The sequence below is a fragment of the Balaenoptera acutorostrata genome, chromosome 9, assembly GCF_949987535.1.
Source record: "Balaenoptera acutorostrata chromosome 9, mBalAcu1.1, whole genome shotgun sequence".
NCBI lineage: Eukaryota > Metazoa > Chordata > Mammalia > Artiodactyla > Balaenopteridae > Balaenoptera > Balaenoptera acutorostrata.
In genome coordinates this window covers 40,187,494-40,202,407 of record NC_080072.1, presented here as the reverse complement: position 1 = coordinate 40,202,407, position 14,914 = coordinate 40,187,494, and the positions used below count along the sequence as shown (strand labels likewise).

Sequence of the window (14,914 nt, the reverse complement as noted above, 5' to 3'; positions counted from 1 at the left end):
AGCCATAAAAGGAAACGAAATTGAGTTATTTGTAGTGAGGTGGATGGACCTAGAGTCTGTCATACAGAGTGAACTAAGAAAGAGAAAAACATATACCATATGCTAACACACATATATGGAATCTAAAAAAAAATATATGGTTCTGAAGAACCTAGGGGCAGGACAGGAATAAAGACACAGATGTAGAGAATGGACTTGAGCACACGGGGGTGGGAGAAGGGTAAGCTGCGATGAAGTGAGAGAGTGACGTGGACATATATACAGTACCAAATGTAAAATAGATAGCTAGTGGGAAGCAGCTGCATAGCACAGGGAGATCAGCTCGGTGCTTTGTGACCACCTAGAGGGCTGGGATAGGGAGGATGGGAGGGAGACGCAAGAGGGAGGAGATATGGGGATATATGTATATGTATAGCTGATTCACTTTGTTATAAAGCAGAAACTAACACACCATTGTAAAGCAATTATACTCCAATAAAGATGTTAAAAAAAAAAAGAACATTGTCTTTTCCTATATAAAATAAAAAGATTACCTTTTTAATTAGTTTGAGATAGGGTGGCCAACTGTCCTGGTTTACCTGGACTGTGGAGTTTCCCAGGATGTGGAACTTTTCAGTGTTACAACCTGGACAATCTTGGACAAATTGGGACAATTGGTCATCTTAGTTTGAGGTTAAAGAAATCAGCTTCTTTTTTGTTGTAAGTTTTTGTCAATATTTGAACTATTTCTGGACATTGGTGAAGAAGAAGAATGCTAAGATTATTTGAACATGAATTCCCTTGAGTGCTTCTGGTGAACTGGATCAATAGATAATTATATACCTTTTTCACTTTGGCATAATTTCAGATTTACAAAAAAGTTGCAAGAATAAACAAGGAATTCCTGAATACCTTTCACCCAGATTTCCCATTTTACTACATTTGCTTTCTCCCTCTCCTTTTCTCTCTTTCTCTATTTTTAATCTGTGTGTGTGTGTGTGTATTTATATATAACATATATAATTATTTTTGAGAGTAAGTTGCACATGATGCTGCTTTAACCTTAAATACTTGAGTGTGTATTTTTTGCAAACAAAGATTTACATAATCACAGTAAGATTATCAATGCTACACACACAATACTATTCTCTAATCTCTAGATTTTATTGAGATTTTTGTCAATTTTTCCTGTATTGGTCTTTATAGCAAAAGAAAATCCAAGATCGTGCATTGGATTTAGTTGTAATGTCTTTCTAGTCTACTTTAATCTGAAACAGTTCCTGAGTCTTTGTATCTCATAGCATTGATATTTCTAAAAACTACAGACCAGTTATTTTGTAGAATGTCCCTCATTTTGAGTTTGTCTGCTGTTTCCTTATGATTCCTACTTTTGATAGGAATATCACTGAAGTGATGCTAAGTGCATCATATCAAGAATCATATGCTGCTGATTATTTCCATAACTGCCAATGTTAACTTTGATTATTTGGTTAAGGTGGTGTCTACCAGGTTTTCCCACTGTAAAATTACTGTTTTACCTTTTGTAATTTGAAAAGTATCTTGTCTATCCCACCATACTGCCAGAATCAGAAGTCAGCTTAAAAAAAAAAATCACTCAACATCATATCAAAAGTATTCCCAAATACTATTTGTAAGCATTGTTTTAATAACTATGGAGGTGCTTAACTGTTTTCTGAGGGTTAGACATTTAGGTTATTTCCAGTGTTTTATTGTTATTTAAAAAGATAGTGCTGCTATAAACACATTTTTATATGAAGTTTTTATGTGTTCAGGGTTATTTTCTAAGATAAATTCTCAATGTAGCATTACCAGGACCAAGGGAATATTTTTAAGGTTGTTGATATACTTTGTAAAAGTGCTTTTCAAAAGAATTGTACCAATTTACATTTCCACCAATAAAAAATGAGATTGCTCTACTTTTTAAAAAGGTATTGTCTTTGGGGATATACTTTGAGACTCATTATCTACGGGGTTTAGCATGCATTGATGAATCTAGCCAGAATAAATTGTTACTGTGACTGTTGACAAATGGTGATTTTCTAATCATTCCTTAGTTGACTTTCTGCTGTAGGTGGAAAAAGCCAATATTCCCTTGGCTTTCCACTGTAGCTGTTCCTTCCCCCTTCTCTAGTTGTTTATATCAATGTAGACTCCTGGCTTCTGATTTTATTCAGTAAACTTGAATTCTTACTATCATTTGTTTTTGATGTTCAACTCCTGGCTTCTGATTTTATTCAGTAAACTTGAATTCTTACTATCATTTGTTTTTGATGTTCAAATTGTCCCTGATTTGGCTAGTAGGAGTTTCCTCAGACAGGCTTTTGTGTCCTTCAGGCATGTCCCTATCATTCTTTGAGGACTTCCTTACTTTTTAGTGTAATAAGGTGTCCAAGGCTCATCTTGTTCTTTCTCTGCCCTACCTCTGGAATCAGACATTTTTCTGAGGAGCACTGGTTCCTTTTAGTGGAGATCAATATTACAGTCCAGGATCTGGACACTGGATTTGCTCCTTGCTACTGGAGTGCCATTGCTTCTGGGCCTTATCAAGTAACAGAGTTGAGGAATTAAAAAAAAAAAAAAAAAAAAAAAAAATATATATATATATATATATATATAAAAAATATATATTTATAGTATGTGTATGTGTGTATATATATACATGCATGCATGCACATATGTATATAGACACATCTACACATTTATATTCATTTTTATATATTTAGCTATCAAGATGTATTAAAACTCATGAGTTCACACTGATATCTCCTTAAATTTCAATCTAACACTTCTACTTCCAGTACAACATTCTTTTTCTCTTTCCATATTTCATACAAAGCCTGACTCCCATTTTCCACAATAATATTGTATTTATTTGTTCAATCCTAAGATGTACAAAGAGTTTCAGAATTGCTAATTGATGCCTCTGCAAAGCCAGACTTTAATATTTGTTTACAGTTTTTGTTGTTGTTTTAGCCTAACAGCATATAGTCCAAATGCTGTGATCAAAAGTTTCTTGGGTTAGTTCTTTTTTCCTTCCCCCGTCTGTGGATTATTTCACTTAAAATAAAAGTATTATTTGTTTCTATTTGTATTCAATTTGGAGAGGTTTTCTGTCCTTGTGGATTTTTATTTATTTTCTTTTTTTCTTTGAGTATGTGAAACATTGATATGTTTCCAACAATCAAATCTGTGCAAAAAAGGCATATTCAAAGGAGTGTGATTTTCTTTCCCACATTGTCTTTGTCCTTTCCACCCAGTTCTCCCCTTATTCTGTAGGTAACCAATCTCATTAGTTTCTGGATTTTCCTTCCTGTTATATCTTTTGCTCAAATAAGTACAAGTGTATATATTCTTATTTCCCCTTCTTTCTTACCCAAAAGGTGTAATACTATAGATATTCTTTTGTACTTTGCTAAGCATAGAATTTTAAAGCTGAATCAGACCTTTTTGTTTTCTTTCTAAGGTTATTCTTTTCTCATTTTTTTGTCTTTTAGACATTGGATCAACAACAGTTCTTCACAGAGGAAGAACTAAAGGAATATGAAAATATTATCTCCATACAAGAAACTGAACTTAAGAAAAAGGCAGATGAGCTTCAGAAACAAAAAGAAGAGCTACAACGTCAGCATGACCAACTTGAGGCTCAGAAGCTGGAATACCATCAGGTGATATTTAGTAAAAAAGCTTGTGGCATTAAAAAGGATTTTAGGGGCTTTCTACAAGCCTGTGTTTTTGTAATGTATTTCAATTAGCTGTCGTATTTTAAATTTTAGTATTTTTTAAACTGCATTTTTTTAAACTTCCTTGTTGAATATTAATCTAAATTATAGAACGTGAATATCCCATTTTGGAAAACAATTTTCAGTTAGTTTGTTGTGCATTGTCAAAGGTCATACATATCAGAGAAAATCAAATAACGCTTACTTTTAAGGCATTCTTTTTCCATTCACTAGGTTTTACAGCAGATGGAACAAAAAAAATTACAACAAGAAATTTCCCCATCAGTGCCTGGTGGAGAATCAAAGATCCAGCCACGTATGTAATTTTGTTTATTTGTTTGTTTGTTTGAGGAAATTAAAAAATTGAATAAATAGAAATTCACATTTATTACAAATATAATTTCAAATCATTAATATCTGTGCTATTTTCTGTTTATTTGTGGAAATAGAGCAATTTGTATTACAGAAAAATGAAAAAGCCTCTAAAATTTTTATACATCAGTACATTTCAAAAGCTATATAATTTGATAGCCATATGCATGGTGAAATGATTTTTTTCAGTATTATTCATAATTCTTCCTAATCAATTATTGATATTATCAGAGAACATGTTTTTTAATTGTAATCGGTGATTAACTAAACATAGTTAAAAAGCAAATACTCAATATATCTATGTATAAAAGAATATTCAGAATAAAGGAAGATACCTTTAAAATGAGGGCTTTTTTTTTTTTTTTTTTGGACAGGCATTTAAAGTCCGAAGTCCACCAGAACTTAGAATAAAATTGTTACATCATCATGTGTGTCATCTTTTTACCTCCCTTCCTTTTCCTCTGCTCAATAAATATTTTAAAGCATATGTGGAATAAAGGAAGATACTTTTAAAATGAGAACGTATTTTTTTTTTTTTGGACACAGATGTTTAAGGATTGAAGTCTACCAGAACCAGGAAGGAAACAAACTCAATACCTGCTCTCATTTTCATACCTCTTTTCTTTTTCCTTTGTTCTCCTTTAGTGATTTAATTAAGTGGCTTTATGCCATAATTTAATGAAACTATTAGTAACTATTCAAGTGAGAAAGCACCACCCACTGCTTTTAAAATAAATTGTTTTCTCTTATTCATAAAGGTAAATACTCTTTTATGGGTGCTTATCATCCCCTCTCTCAATAAAAGCTCTTTGATATTAATAATTCTTCTCCTGAGAAGACCATAGTATTCCCCAGTGTGTGTTGGTAACTTTTTCCTACTTTCAGCAATCTTAACTGCTAGAAATTCTTCTACCAAACAGCTCTTGCTACCACTTAAGGTCATTTTTCATTTACATTTTTGCTTTATACTCTATCATTCAATATCAGGTTTTGCTACATATAACAGAAAACCCAAAGATAATGGTGGTTTAAACTGAATAAGAACTTTTGCCTTTTACATAGAAGAAATCTGGAAGTAGGTGGTATACAGGTTCCTATCTTTCTGCTCTGCTCTCCCCAGTGCATAGTTTTTATTCTCGAGTTATTTCATTCTCAGGGTCCAAGATGGCTCTTGGAGGCAGTGGGGAAGGGCAACAAAAGGAACGTCCCCCAGTTGAATCAGCTTCCTTGATGCAATTTTCCCAGAGAACCACATAGCATTTGAATTTACATCTCATTGGCCAGAGCTGTGTCACATGGCCATCTAGCTGCTAGGGAAGCTGAGAAATCCATGTGGCAATGGGACCAGCTAAAAGTTAGGATTCTTTTAGGAAGGATTCCCTTTAAGAAGGGAAGAGGGAATGTTTGGTAGGCAACTTACAGCTTTAATTTAAACAGCCTTTTGGTTACCTAAATATCTATGTACATTCTTCCAAAACAGAAAACGCTCACTTCCCCCACCTCAAAAGGAAACCACCAAACCCAATCTATTATTGCATGTAGTTCAAAGCCCATGACATCTGAGTATAGTCCCCTCCATCAGGTTAGGATGTGGTTTTTTTATGTTCTGGTCATCTGCAAACTAAAAAGCAACATGTCTGCCCCCTGAGCACCATATGCATAATGGGATAGGTACAGGATAACTGCAATAAAATCAACCTTTTAGAAAAGGGGAAAACAGGAAACATAGCAGTCATCTTTCCATAACAATTAAAAAAATACTGCTTGGCAAAAATAGCAAGGTCTCTCTGCTCTGTCCATAAATATATTCTTTGGTTTTTCTATTAGGCAACCCCTGCTTCACCTTTCTGGGAGGAACTCCCTTGTCTAATGTCCTCAGGGGCCCTTGGCATTGCCCTCTAGGATGTTTTTATTGCCCGTTAACCTTCAAGGACACAAGTGGGCATTGGGAAATGTCCTCTTCTTGAAGGCTGGACAGTCTTCGCACTTCACTTCCTGTTATTGTGGGTTTGGGGCCTTGGGATTGTTTCAGATCGTTACAGGCTGTTTCAGGCCAGGCTTAGGGTTTTTATTTGTTTTTGTTTTGTTTTGCTTTTTGGCAAAACAGTTCCCTAAAAAGTTGTAAGTTTCTGGTCTGTTTTCTTCAATTATTACCACGAGAAACCACAAAGATCTTGTCAAGACATATTTAACAAAGAACCTCATCTTTTACTTGCTGACCTCTGTGTTCTTTTCTCCCGTTGGGTCTTAAATGAATGGTACCCACTTCGGATTGTTTTAAACTATAGGCTTGGATGGGATAACAGCAGTCTTAATCTGATCTTTTTCCTTAGGATGGCTCCCATTACTTGGCAGAAAATTCTTAAGGGAAGGTTCTTGGAAAGGTTGTGAAAGCTTTAGCAGCTTCCTCAGAACCTTTACTTATAACTGTTTCAGTTTGGAGTACGTTAGTACAGTAGTTGACTTTTTCAATTCTTCAGGGCTCCAGATTTGGGACTTTATCAATTTATTTGGTAGATAGCAGTTCTCTCAGCAAAGGTATATTGCATTCCATCTCTGCAGACTTGCTCACCTTAGCCCGAGCCACATCTCTCCTGTAGGACTTTTCTGAAAGAGGCAAGACGCAGCCCACACATGCTAGCATTCTGAAATTCTACCACCATTTTCTCTGATACCTTAACCTCAGTTGGCATGAGGTATCACTGCCCCAAACCCTACCTTCTTAACTAAGCCAATTCCATTTTTCAGATCCTTTTACTTGCTGCACCTTACTTCTAGCTACCAAATTCCGTATAGGTTAAGATTCTTCATTGTAAGTAATAGAATCATCTTCAGCTACTAAACAGAATGGGATCGATGGGGGGGCAGTGTATAGATAGCTCACAGAATCTTTGGGAGGGCTGAAAGAACGGAACTTAGGCTGAGCTTCTAGGAACTGCATCATGAGACTGGGCTGCCAAAGAAGCTGCTGCTTTTGGAACAATCAAGAAGCTGCCTGCTAAATCAGGAAGCCACCTGCCAGATTAGGAAGTCATGAAGTTGCCAGCTCCAGAACCACACCACCTCTGCCTTGCTTTGTGTCAGCAAAAAATGGATATTTCATGTCCTGCTTCTCTCCCCATGTAACTCAGTTCTGAGTAAAAGTTTCAAGTGAGTACATCTGATTGTTTGGACCAATCATATCTGGAACCCTAGCTGCAAGGGAGGTTGGGAAATAATATTTAATTTCCTACTCCTATAGTACAGGAATGCATGTTTAAAGCTGTTGAATGAACAAATCCACTGTAATACCTCAGAAATTTACATTGTTTCTTTTAACATTAATAATTTTTAAAACTCTTAGTTCTCATTTTACAAATTTTAAAATAATCATTGCATACTCCTCCAAACACTTCAGATTTTTTCCCTTAAATCATGGATCCCAAAATTAAATATAGCAATCTAGAAAAGTTCTGCTTATATGTAGCTTAAAAAAACCCACAGAAATCACTCAGCAGAGTAATGCTATGTTTCTTTAGAGATGGAGAAGAATTCCTATCTCTGTTGTTTAAATTGTAGGAAATATTTTTAAATGATCTGGGATATCCTTTTGTTGATGACTCTATCTGTAAGCGGTATTGTGATAAGACAGGGATTCACCTAGGATAAATTTTTTTAGATGGTGGACTGGGGTCAAATCAGAAAGTAATTGGAGACAATAATATGGTACTTTTATGAAATGTGACAAATATCAATACAACAGCAGTCATATTACAATATATTAAATATATCAAAGTAACACATCTTGCCCCTTAAATCTACACAGTGGTATATGTCAAATATATTCAAGTAAAAAAATAGTAATTGGAGGAGAACTTAGAGAAATTTTTTAAAATGCTTTTTTGGCATGAGTAGATAACGGACAGATATTAATGTAGACATACCTCACAGTTTCCAACAAATTATTAATTTATATTATTAAAAAAAGAATTGTTAGCCTAAGATTATTTATGGACATAAGGAATCCCAGTTCTTATGAGTATTGGGCATTTATGAGTAAAGATTTTTTTCTTAAAGAGTTGCTAATAGTATTTTTTCCAGCTCTGTTAGAAAGTATTCATCCTGTGTTTGATTTATCCCATTCTTCTTCATATTCTTAGATATTAAGAAGTCTTTGGTTTAGTTGACTTAGTGATATGTGTAAGTAATTTGGAACTTTGTTTCACATATGAATTTTCATGAAGCATGTACATTTTATAGTATACTTAGATATATATAATTAAAATTATATTTTAAAAGACAGTGGTCCTCTAGAATATTTGACTCTCACTAAAGGAAACTGCAATTTAGAAGTAGTGGTAAAAAACCCTTTGAGATATGGCTCTACTTTTTTTTTTTAACCAAGATTTGTTTACAATGGCATTTTTTCATGCTAATTGAACAGATTTGTATTACCATAAGCCTAAATGCAAATCTGTTTTTCACATGAGGAAAAATATAAAGGAAATTTTAATATTTGTGATAATGTGACTTTTAAGATAGTCTAGCTAATAAAAGGGGGTAAGAAATGTATTTTCTTTAGGGAGAAATATTGACAAGTCTAGTTCTGGTTAGTGCCTAAAGTTTAATTTTTGTTTTATAGCTGTGCAATAAATCAAGAAGAAGTTGATAAAGAGGCAGAGTTAGATGATGACCTTCATCATTTTCATGCAAGATTTTTGTCGCCTGAAAAAGCTGCTAGAGAAGATCATCTTTACCCTTAACCACTGGTGTCTCAACTTGATACTTGAATAATTCATTTGTTTTTTGTTGGAATTGAGAAACTAAGGTGTATTAGGTAAAATGCAGAGTTCCTATGGGTGATACAATGGAAGACAGTAATTACAGCTTGTTTTCAAGGTATGAGATTTGAAGGAAATTGGATCTTTTCCTTGCTTTTTGTTTTTTTAACACAATATCATTAGCAGGATTTCAGTCTTTCCCTACCCATGTTTTAATTAGTTAATTAATCAATTAATTAAAATCCAACAATTTAGATCTAATAGGTGACTTTTTTTCAGTTTTTAAAATTTTGTATTGAACTATAGTTAATTAACAATATTATGTTAGTGTACAGTAAAGTGATTCATATATATTTATATATGTATATATACTTTTCAGATTCTTTTTCATTATAGGTTATTATAAGATATTGAATATAGTTCCCTGTGCTATACAGTAAATCCTTGCTGTTTATCTATTTTGTACATAGTGTTATATCTTTTTATCCCATATTCCTAGTTTATCCCTCTACCCCCCTTTTCCCTTTGATAACCATGTTTGTTTTCTATGTCTGTGAGTCTGTTTCTGTTTTGTGAATAAATTTATTTGTATTATTTTTTAGATTCCACATATAAGTGATATCATATAATATTTTCTCTGACTTATTTCACTTAGTATGATAATCTCTAGGTCCATCCATGTTGCTGCAAATGGCAATATTTCATTCTCTTTTATGACTGAGTAATATTCCATTGTAGTATACATATATACCACATCTTCTTTATCCATTCATCTGTTAATGGACACCTAGGTTGCTTGGCTATTATAAATAGTGATGCCAAAACTCTTGGCTGTCTGTGCACCGATGCTGGAAAGAAATACGGAGACAGAGTTTTGGAGGAACAAGAAAAATGGCTTTAATCTTTGCCTGACAAAGGGGAAAACACAGCAGGCTAGTGCCTCCAGAACTGTGCCCCCCTTCCCTGGGGAATAGGGAAAGGTGATATAGCCTGGGGCTCGAAGTCTGGGGTAGGTGATAAGGCTCAAAGTAATTAAGGTCTTGCATTTCTTTTCTTCTGCAGATTCATGGCCAAAGCTGGCATCAGGCAGCTCAGCAACCAGGTCTGGTGTCCCTGAAGTTATCAGCCCGTGATGTTCTTTTTGAAATGAAGAGTGCTACAAGGGAGTGTAGGGGGAGAAGAAATGCTAGGTGCAAAGGGTAATTCATATGGAATCAGAGTAATCAGCTTTGTGAAGAACATGTCTAGCTACAAGTGTTTGTTAGTAGTAACAGCTAAAGAATAACCAAGATTGCTTAACTCTTTCAGGCCTGTTTATGTTGTTTCCCCAGCCTGTTCATTGTTTCCTTATTTTCCTTGTTTATCAGAAAAGAAAAGCCTCATTTCTATTTTGTTTTTGTAAATTTATTTATTTATCTTGGCTGCATTGGGTCTTTGTTGCTGCATGCGGGCTTTCTCTAATTGCGGCGAGTGGGGGCTACTCTTCGTTGCAGTGCGCGTGGGCTTGTCATTGCAGTGGCTTCTCCTGTTGCAGAGCACAGGCTCTAGGCACGCGGGCTTCAGTAGTTGTGGCACACGGGCTCAGTAGTTGTGGCTCGCAGGCTCTAGAGTGCAGGCTCAGTAGTTGTGGTGCACGGGCTTAGTTGCTCTGCGGCATGTGGGATATTCCCGGACCAGGGCTCAAATCCATGTCCCCCGCATTGGCAGGCAGATCCTTAACCACTGCACCACCAGGGAATTCCCTCACTTCTATTTTTGCTGCAACAAATTCCCCACTGCTAGTTCATTCCCTCCATATCAATGGAGGAAGGGAAACGGGCGTCATTCTTGTCTGGCTGAGGACAAAACTTGAGTTTTGCTCCATTTGATAAAACACCAGCTGTCCAGCCCAGGGGCCCATCTATTTCCTACTTAAATAGTGCTATAATTTATTTATTTATTTATTTCATTTTTTAAAAAAAATTTTTATTGGAATATAGTTGACTTACAGTGTTGTGTTAGTTTCAGGTGTACAGCAAAGTGAATCAGTTATATACATATACATATAGCCACTCTTTTTTAGATTCTTTTCCCATATAGGCCATTACAGAGTACTGAGTAGAGTTCACTGTGCTATACAGTAGGTCCTTATTAGTTAGTTATTTTATATATAGTAGTGTGTATATGTCAATCCCAATCTCCCAATTTATCCCTCCCCCCATTTACCCCCGATAACCATAGTTTGTTTTCTACATCTGTAAATATTTCTGTTTTTTGTACCCTTTTTTTAGATCCCACATATAAGTGATAATCATATATTTGCCTTTCTCTCTCTGACTTACTTCACTTAGTATGACAATCTCTAGGTCCATCCATGTTGCTGCATATGGCATTATTTTGTTCTTTTTTATGGCTGAGTAGTTAGTTATGCATTAGTAACCTTGCTTAAAAAAATTTAAGAACTGAGCCAGAACAAGCAGCAGCAGCAAGTGGTGAAGACACCAAACTGAAAAATTTGGGTTTATGGTTACCAGCACTACCAAACTGTTTAGTGAGATAAAAGCAAAGCAAAACAAAACCAATAAAACCTTTTATTTAATTTCAGAAATTCAGGGATTTTTCCAAATATTGCCTATAGAGTTATGTAGAAAAAAATTTACATTGATGTTTACAGATATCTACAATTTTCACAAATTTAGTTTATATTTTAATTGATATTTGTCATGTTCTTGATGATGAATGCCATGTACCATCTTGGTTGTCAGTCAGCCCTTGACAGTATTTTTACTTATAGGCTCGCCCTTCCAGTTGCCTTCCAAGCTCTGCCTGCCTGTAAACAAGTTGTTTTGTTTTGTTTTTTAACAATTTTTTAACTAGTTTTGTTTATAATTTGTTTACAATCTATTGTAAGCAATAGATATGACTTTTGCTGTACAAATTTTCTTACCTCTTTTTTTTTTTTGGCCACACCACACAGCTTGTGGGATCTTAGTTTCCCCACCAAGGATCAAATCCAGGCCCATGGCAGTGAAAGCACCGAGTCCTAACCACTGGACTGCCAGGGAATTCCCGCTCCTTTTGTTTTATCCTTAGTAATAAGTATGTTTCCTAAGACTGTCCAGGATTATGAATATATATCTTGCAATTAAAGTGTTAAAATATTTCATTTTACAATTCTTATAATTTTGCTACTCCATGAAATTTTTTAATGAATAATGATTTATTTTTATGAATAATGATTTTAAAGTTATAACTTGTCTGAGTGTTTTAAAAATAAGGGAGGAAAAAATAAAATTCCATCTACTAGCTCTCTTTGCCATCTCCCATGAATCATTGTATTAAAATGTCATTTTTAAATTTTAGTCCATTTAACATCTCCTTTTTAGTGATGTGAAAATATGTATCATTTAATTAAATCCTCACCCTGACTTTAGATTCCCTGTGTATGGAGTAAGTAACACATGTACAGCTTATGCCATTCTATATTTGTTTTGCACCATGTGACTTTAACTATTTTGCTGTCCACTATTACTCTTCACTTGTTAAAGTGATTTGAGTTTGCTTTACTTTTTTTTTTATTTATTTATTTATTTATTTATTTATTTATTTATCTATTTTTGGCTGTGTTGGGTCTTCGGTTCGTGCGAGGGCTTTCTCCAGTTGCGGCAAGCGGGGGCCACTCTTCATCGCGGTGCGGGGACCGCTCTTCATCGCGGTGCGCGGGCCTTTCTCTATCGCGGCCCCTCCCGTCGCGGGGCACAGGCTCCAGACGCGCAGGCTCAGCAATTGTGGCTCACGGGCCCAGCTGCTCCGTGGCATGTGGGATCTTCCCAGACCAGGGCTCGAACCCGTGTCCCCTGCATTAGCAGGCAGATTCTCAACCACTGCGCCACCAGGGAAGCCCTGCTTTACTTTTGAACTTTATCCTTTCTTTTCTTGGTGTTGCTACTTCATAAATATTTCCTTATTAGAGTAGTGTTGTCTTATAGATTATTTCTTTTTTGAGACATATTTGCCATGCCCCTTAATGTTTTAAACATTTTTATGGTAGTATTGAAGCATTTTCCTCAAACACAACAATTTAAAACTCCTATATCTTTGTGTAGTGATTCCTTCTTGTTCTATAGCATTGAGTAATGTGTATTAGAATTTGTATTTTAACTTTTTCCTGACTAAATCTCAGTTCTAACCCTGTATTCATTTCTTGTTTCCTTTGATGTGTATGTGTTTTCACTCTCTTGATATTTCTAGTATGTTTCATTGAGAGTCAAGGTTTATCTTGGGGAAAAGAAAACTATGTCTGCAGAAAAGTCAGGTTTTCTAGAGCTCGTTAGGCAAGAAGGCAGTCCTTCCTAGAGTGGTTTCTGAGCACTGTGGAGAGTGCTTCTAACCCTGAAAAAAGTTTCTGACTCATGAGTAGAGATTTCCTGAGTCCTTCCCTTTAACAGAGTGAAACAGCTTACAGAGCAAAAGCATCCAGATTGTGGTGAATGTCCGTTGTCCAATTCTTTAGCTTTTTTATACCCTCCTTAAATAATAATAGTATTTAAAAATACTTTGTGCATCCCAACAGACATTTTCCATCTTACAGTTGTTAATAAAGGAAAGTAAGTATTTTTTGGAACAGAAAGACCAGGACATGAATTTGGCAATCTCTGATTAGAAGAGAAGTAGCATATTTTATTGTTTCATCATGACTTTTGCCTGGATGATCTGAGTTTTAATTAAGTTCCTCTCTAAGTACTCTCCCATTTTTCTACTGTTGTATTGACTTTTCCACTATTGTATTTCTAATGCACCTCCTTAATCATTGGAGAGTTTCGAGGGATGTAGAATGTTGTAGCACCATTGTTAGAGGTCTTAAGGTTTCATAGTCACCAGCTTCATGGGGCTTATTATCCAGACTTTCAAATGAATTCTCCTCTTCCCTCACAATCCCAAATAATAATCTTTTCTCTAAGGAAGTCTGTTACTAATTAAGATTTAGAGGTGATTTTATTAAAACAGGATTAATTTCCAAAAGGTTTATATAAAAGATAAAATAGAGGCTAAATCTTTTATTTTAAGGACAACAATTTGAAGCCAGTTAATGCTCAGAGTGACTGTTTCATACATTTGGATTGTTTCTGGTGACTTCCAGGTAGTTTGGTCTGCCCCTCTCTATCTAGTTTAAGGGCCTAAGAATGGAAGAGCCCTGGAGGCTGAAGTGCTGTAGCCAAGGGGGAGGAAGGAGCCCCCATTCTGCTGAAGGTGTTTCTTTCTCTGAAGCAGTTAGTCCAGGATCTATTAGCAAATGAAAGTTCTAAGCCCTTGCAACTTTCAAAGTATCCGTCTGTGTACCAATTTATATAGCCTCTAATTGAAAGATCATATTTTTGGAAGGAATATGTGTTTATATATAAGCTTGTGCCTAAAACAGGTCTGAAGGGAAGACCATTATTTATCCTGTGTTTTTTGAAAAAAATTGTCTTCTGAAATTAAAACATAAAAAACATGTTTTCATTATTGCTTTTCTTTCTCATGAAGGAAACCTGTGTTGCATAATCCATATTTTATCAATATTTATTATGTTTTAAAAACCATTTAATAATGATGGTTTATATATCCTATTTTGTCAGAATTTTTTTTATTAATTAATTAATTTATTTTTGGCTACGTTGGGTCTTCATTGCTGCATGCGGGCTTTCTCTAGTTGCGGCGAGCTGGGGCTACTCTTCGTTGCAGTGCGCCGGCTTCTCATTGCAGTGGCTTCTCTTGTTGCGGAGCATGGGCTCCAGTTGCACAGGCTTCAGGAGTTGTGGCACACGGGCTCAGTAGTTGTGGCTCGTGGGCTCTAGAGTGCAGGCTCAGTAGCTGTGGCACATGGGCTTAGTTGCTCCGCGGCATGTGGGATCCTCCTGGACCAGGGCTCGAACCTGCATCCCCTGCATTGGCAGGTGGACTCTTAACCACTGTGCCACCAGGGAAGCCCTGAGGTCAGAATTTTAAATATCTTTTATTTGTTATTACTAATTCTGGGGGATTTTGAAAAGTTTTCAATTTAAATGAGTTTAAAAAGTAAGCGTTTATAAATATGTGGCCAGA

At 35.5% G+C, this 14,914-nt stretch overlaps 1 protein-coding gene and 1 long non-coding RNA gene across 5 annotated transcripts in view; both read left to right on the top strand.

The window, feature by feature from the left end:
• NUCB2 (nucleobindin 2) overlaps positions 1-4,628 on the top strand; it is a 44,515-nt gene extending 39,887 nt beyond the window's left edge. For 2 of the 4 annotated variants that reach the window (XM_057553779.1, XM_057553780.1), the window contains exons 12-14: positions 3,495-3,665; positions 3,954-4,035; positions 4,466-4,627. In XM_057553779.1, coding sequence (XP_057409762.1) covers positions 3,495-3,665; positions 3,954-4,035; positions 4,466-4,473 — 261 coding nt within the window. In that variant the 3' untranslated portion in view covers positions 4,474-4,627. Of the gene's footprint in view, positions 1-3,494; positions 3,666-3,953; positions 4,044-4,465 lie in introns of those variants that run through there. The other 2 variants (XM_057553782.1, XM_057553781.1) reach the window with 2 other exon arrangements.
• A 1,946-nt stretch (positions 4,629-6,574) lies between these two features.
• On the top strand, positions 6,575-10,294 carry LOC130708929 (uncharacterized). The gene is made up of 3 exons (XR_009009311.1): positions 6,575-7,241; positions 8,713-8,969; positions 9,914-10,294. It is a non-coding gene; the product is annotated as an uncharacterized LOC130708929 (long non-coding RNA).
• The last annotated feature ends 4,620 nt before the right edge of the window (positions 10,295-14,914 follow it).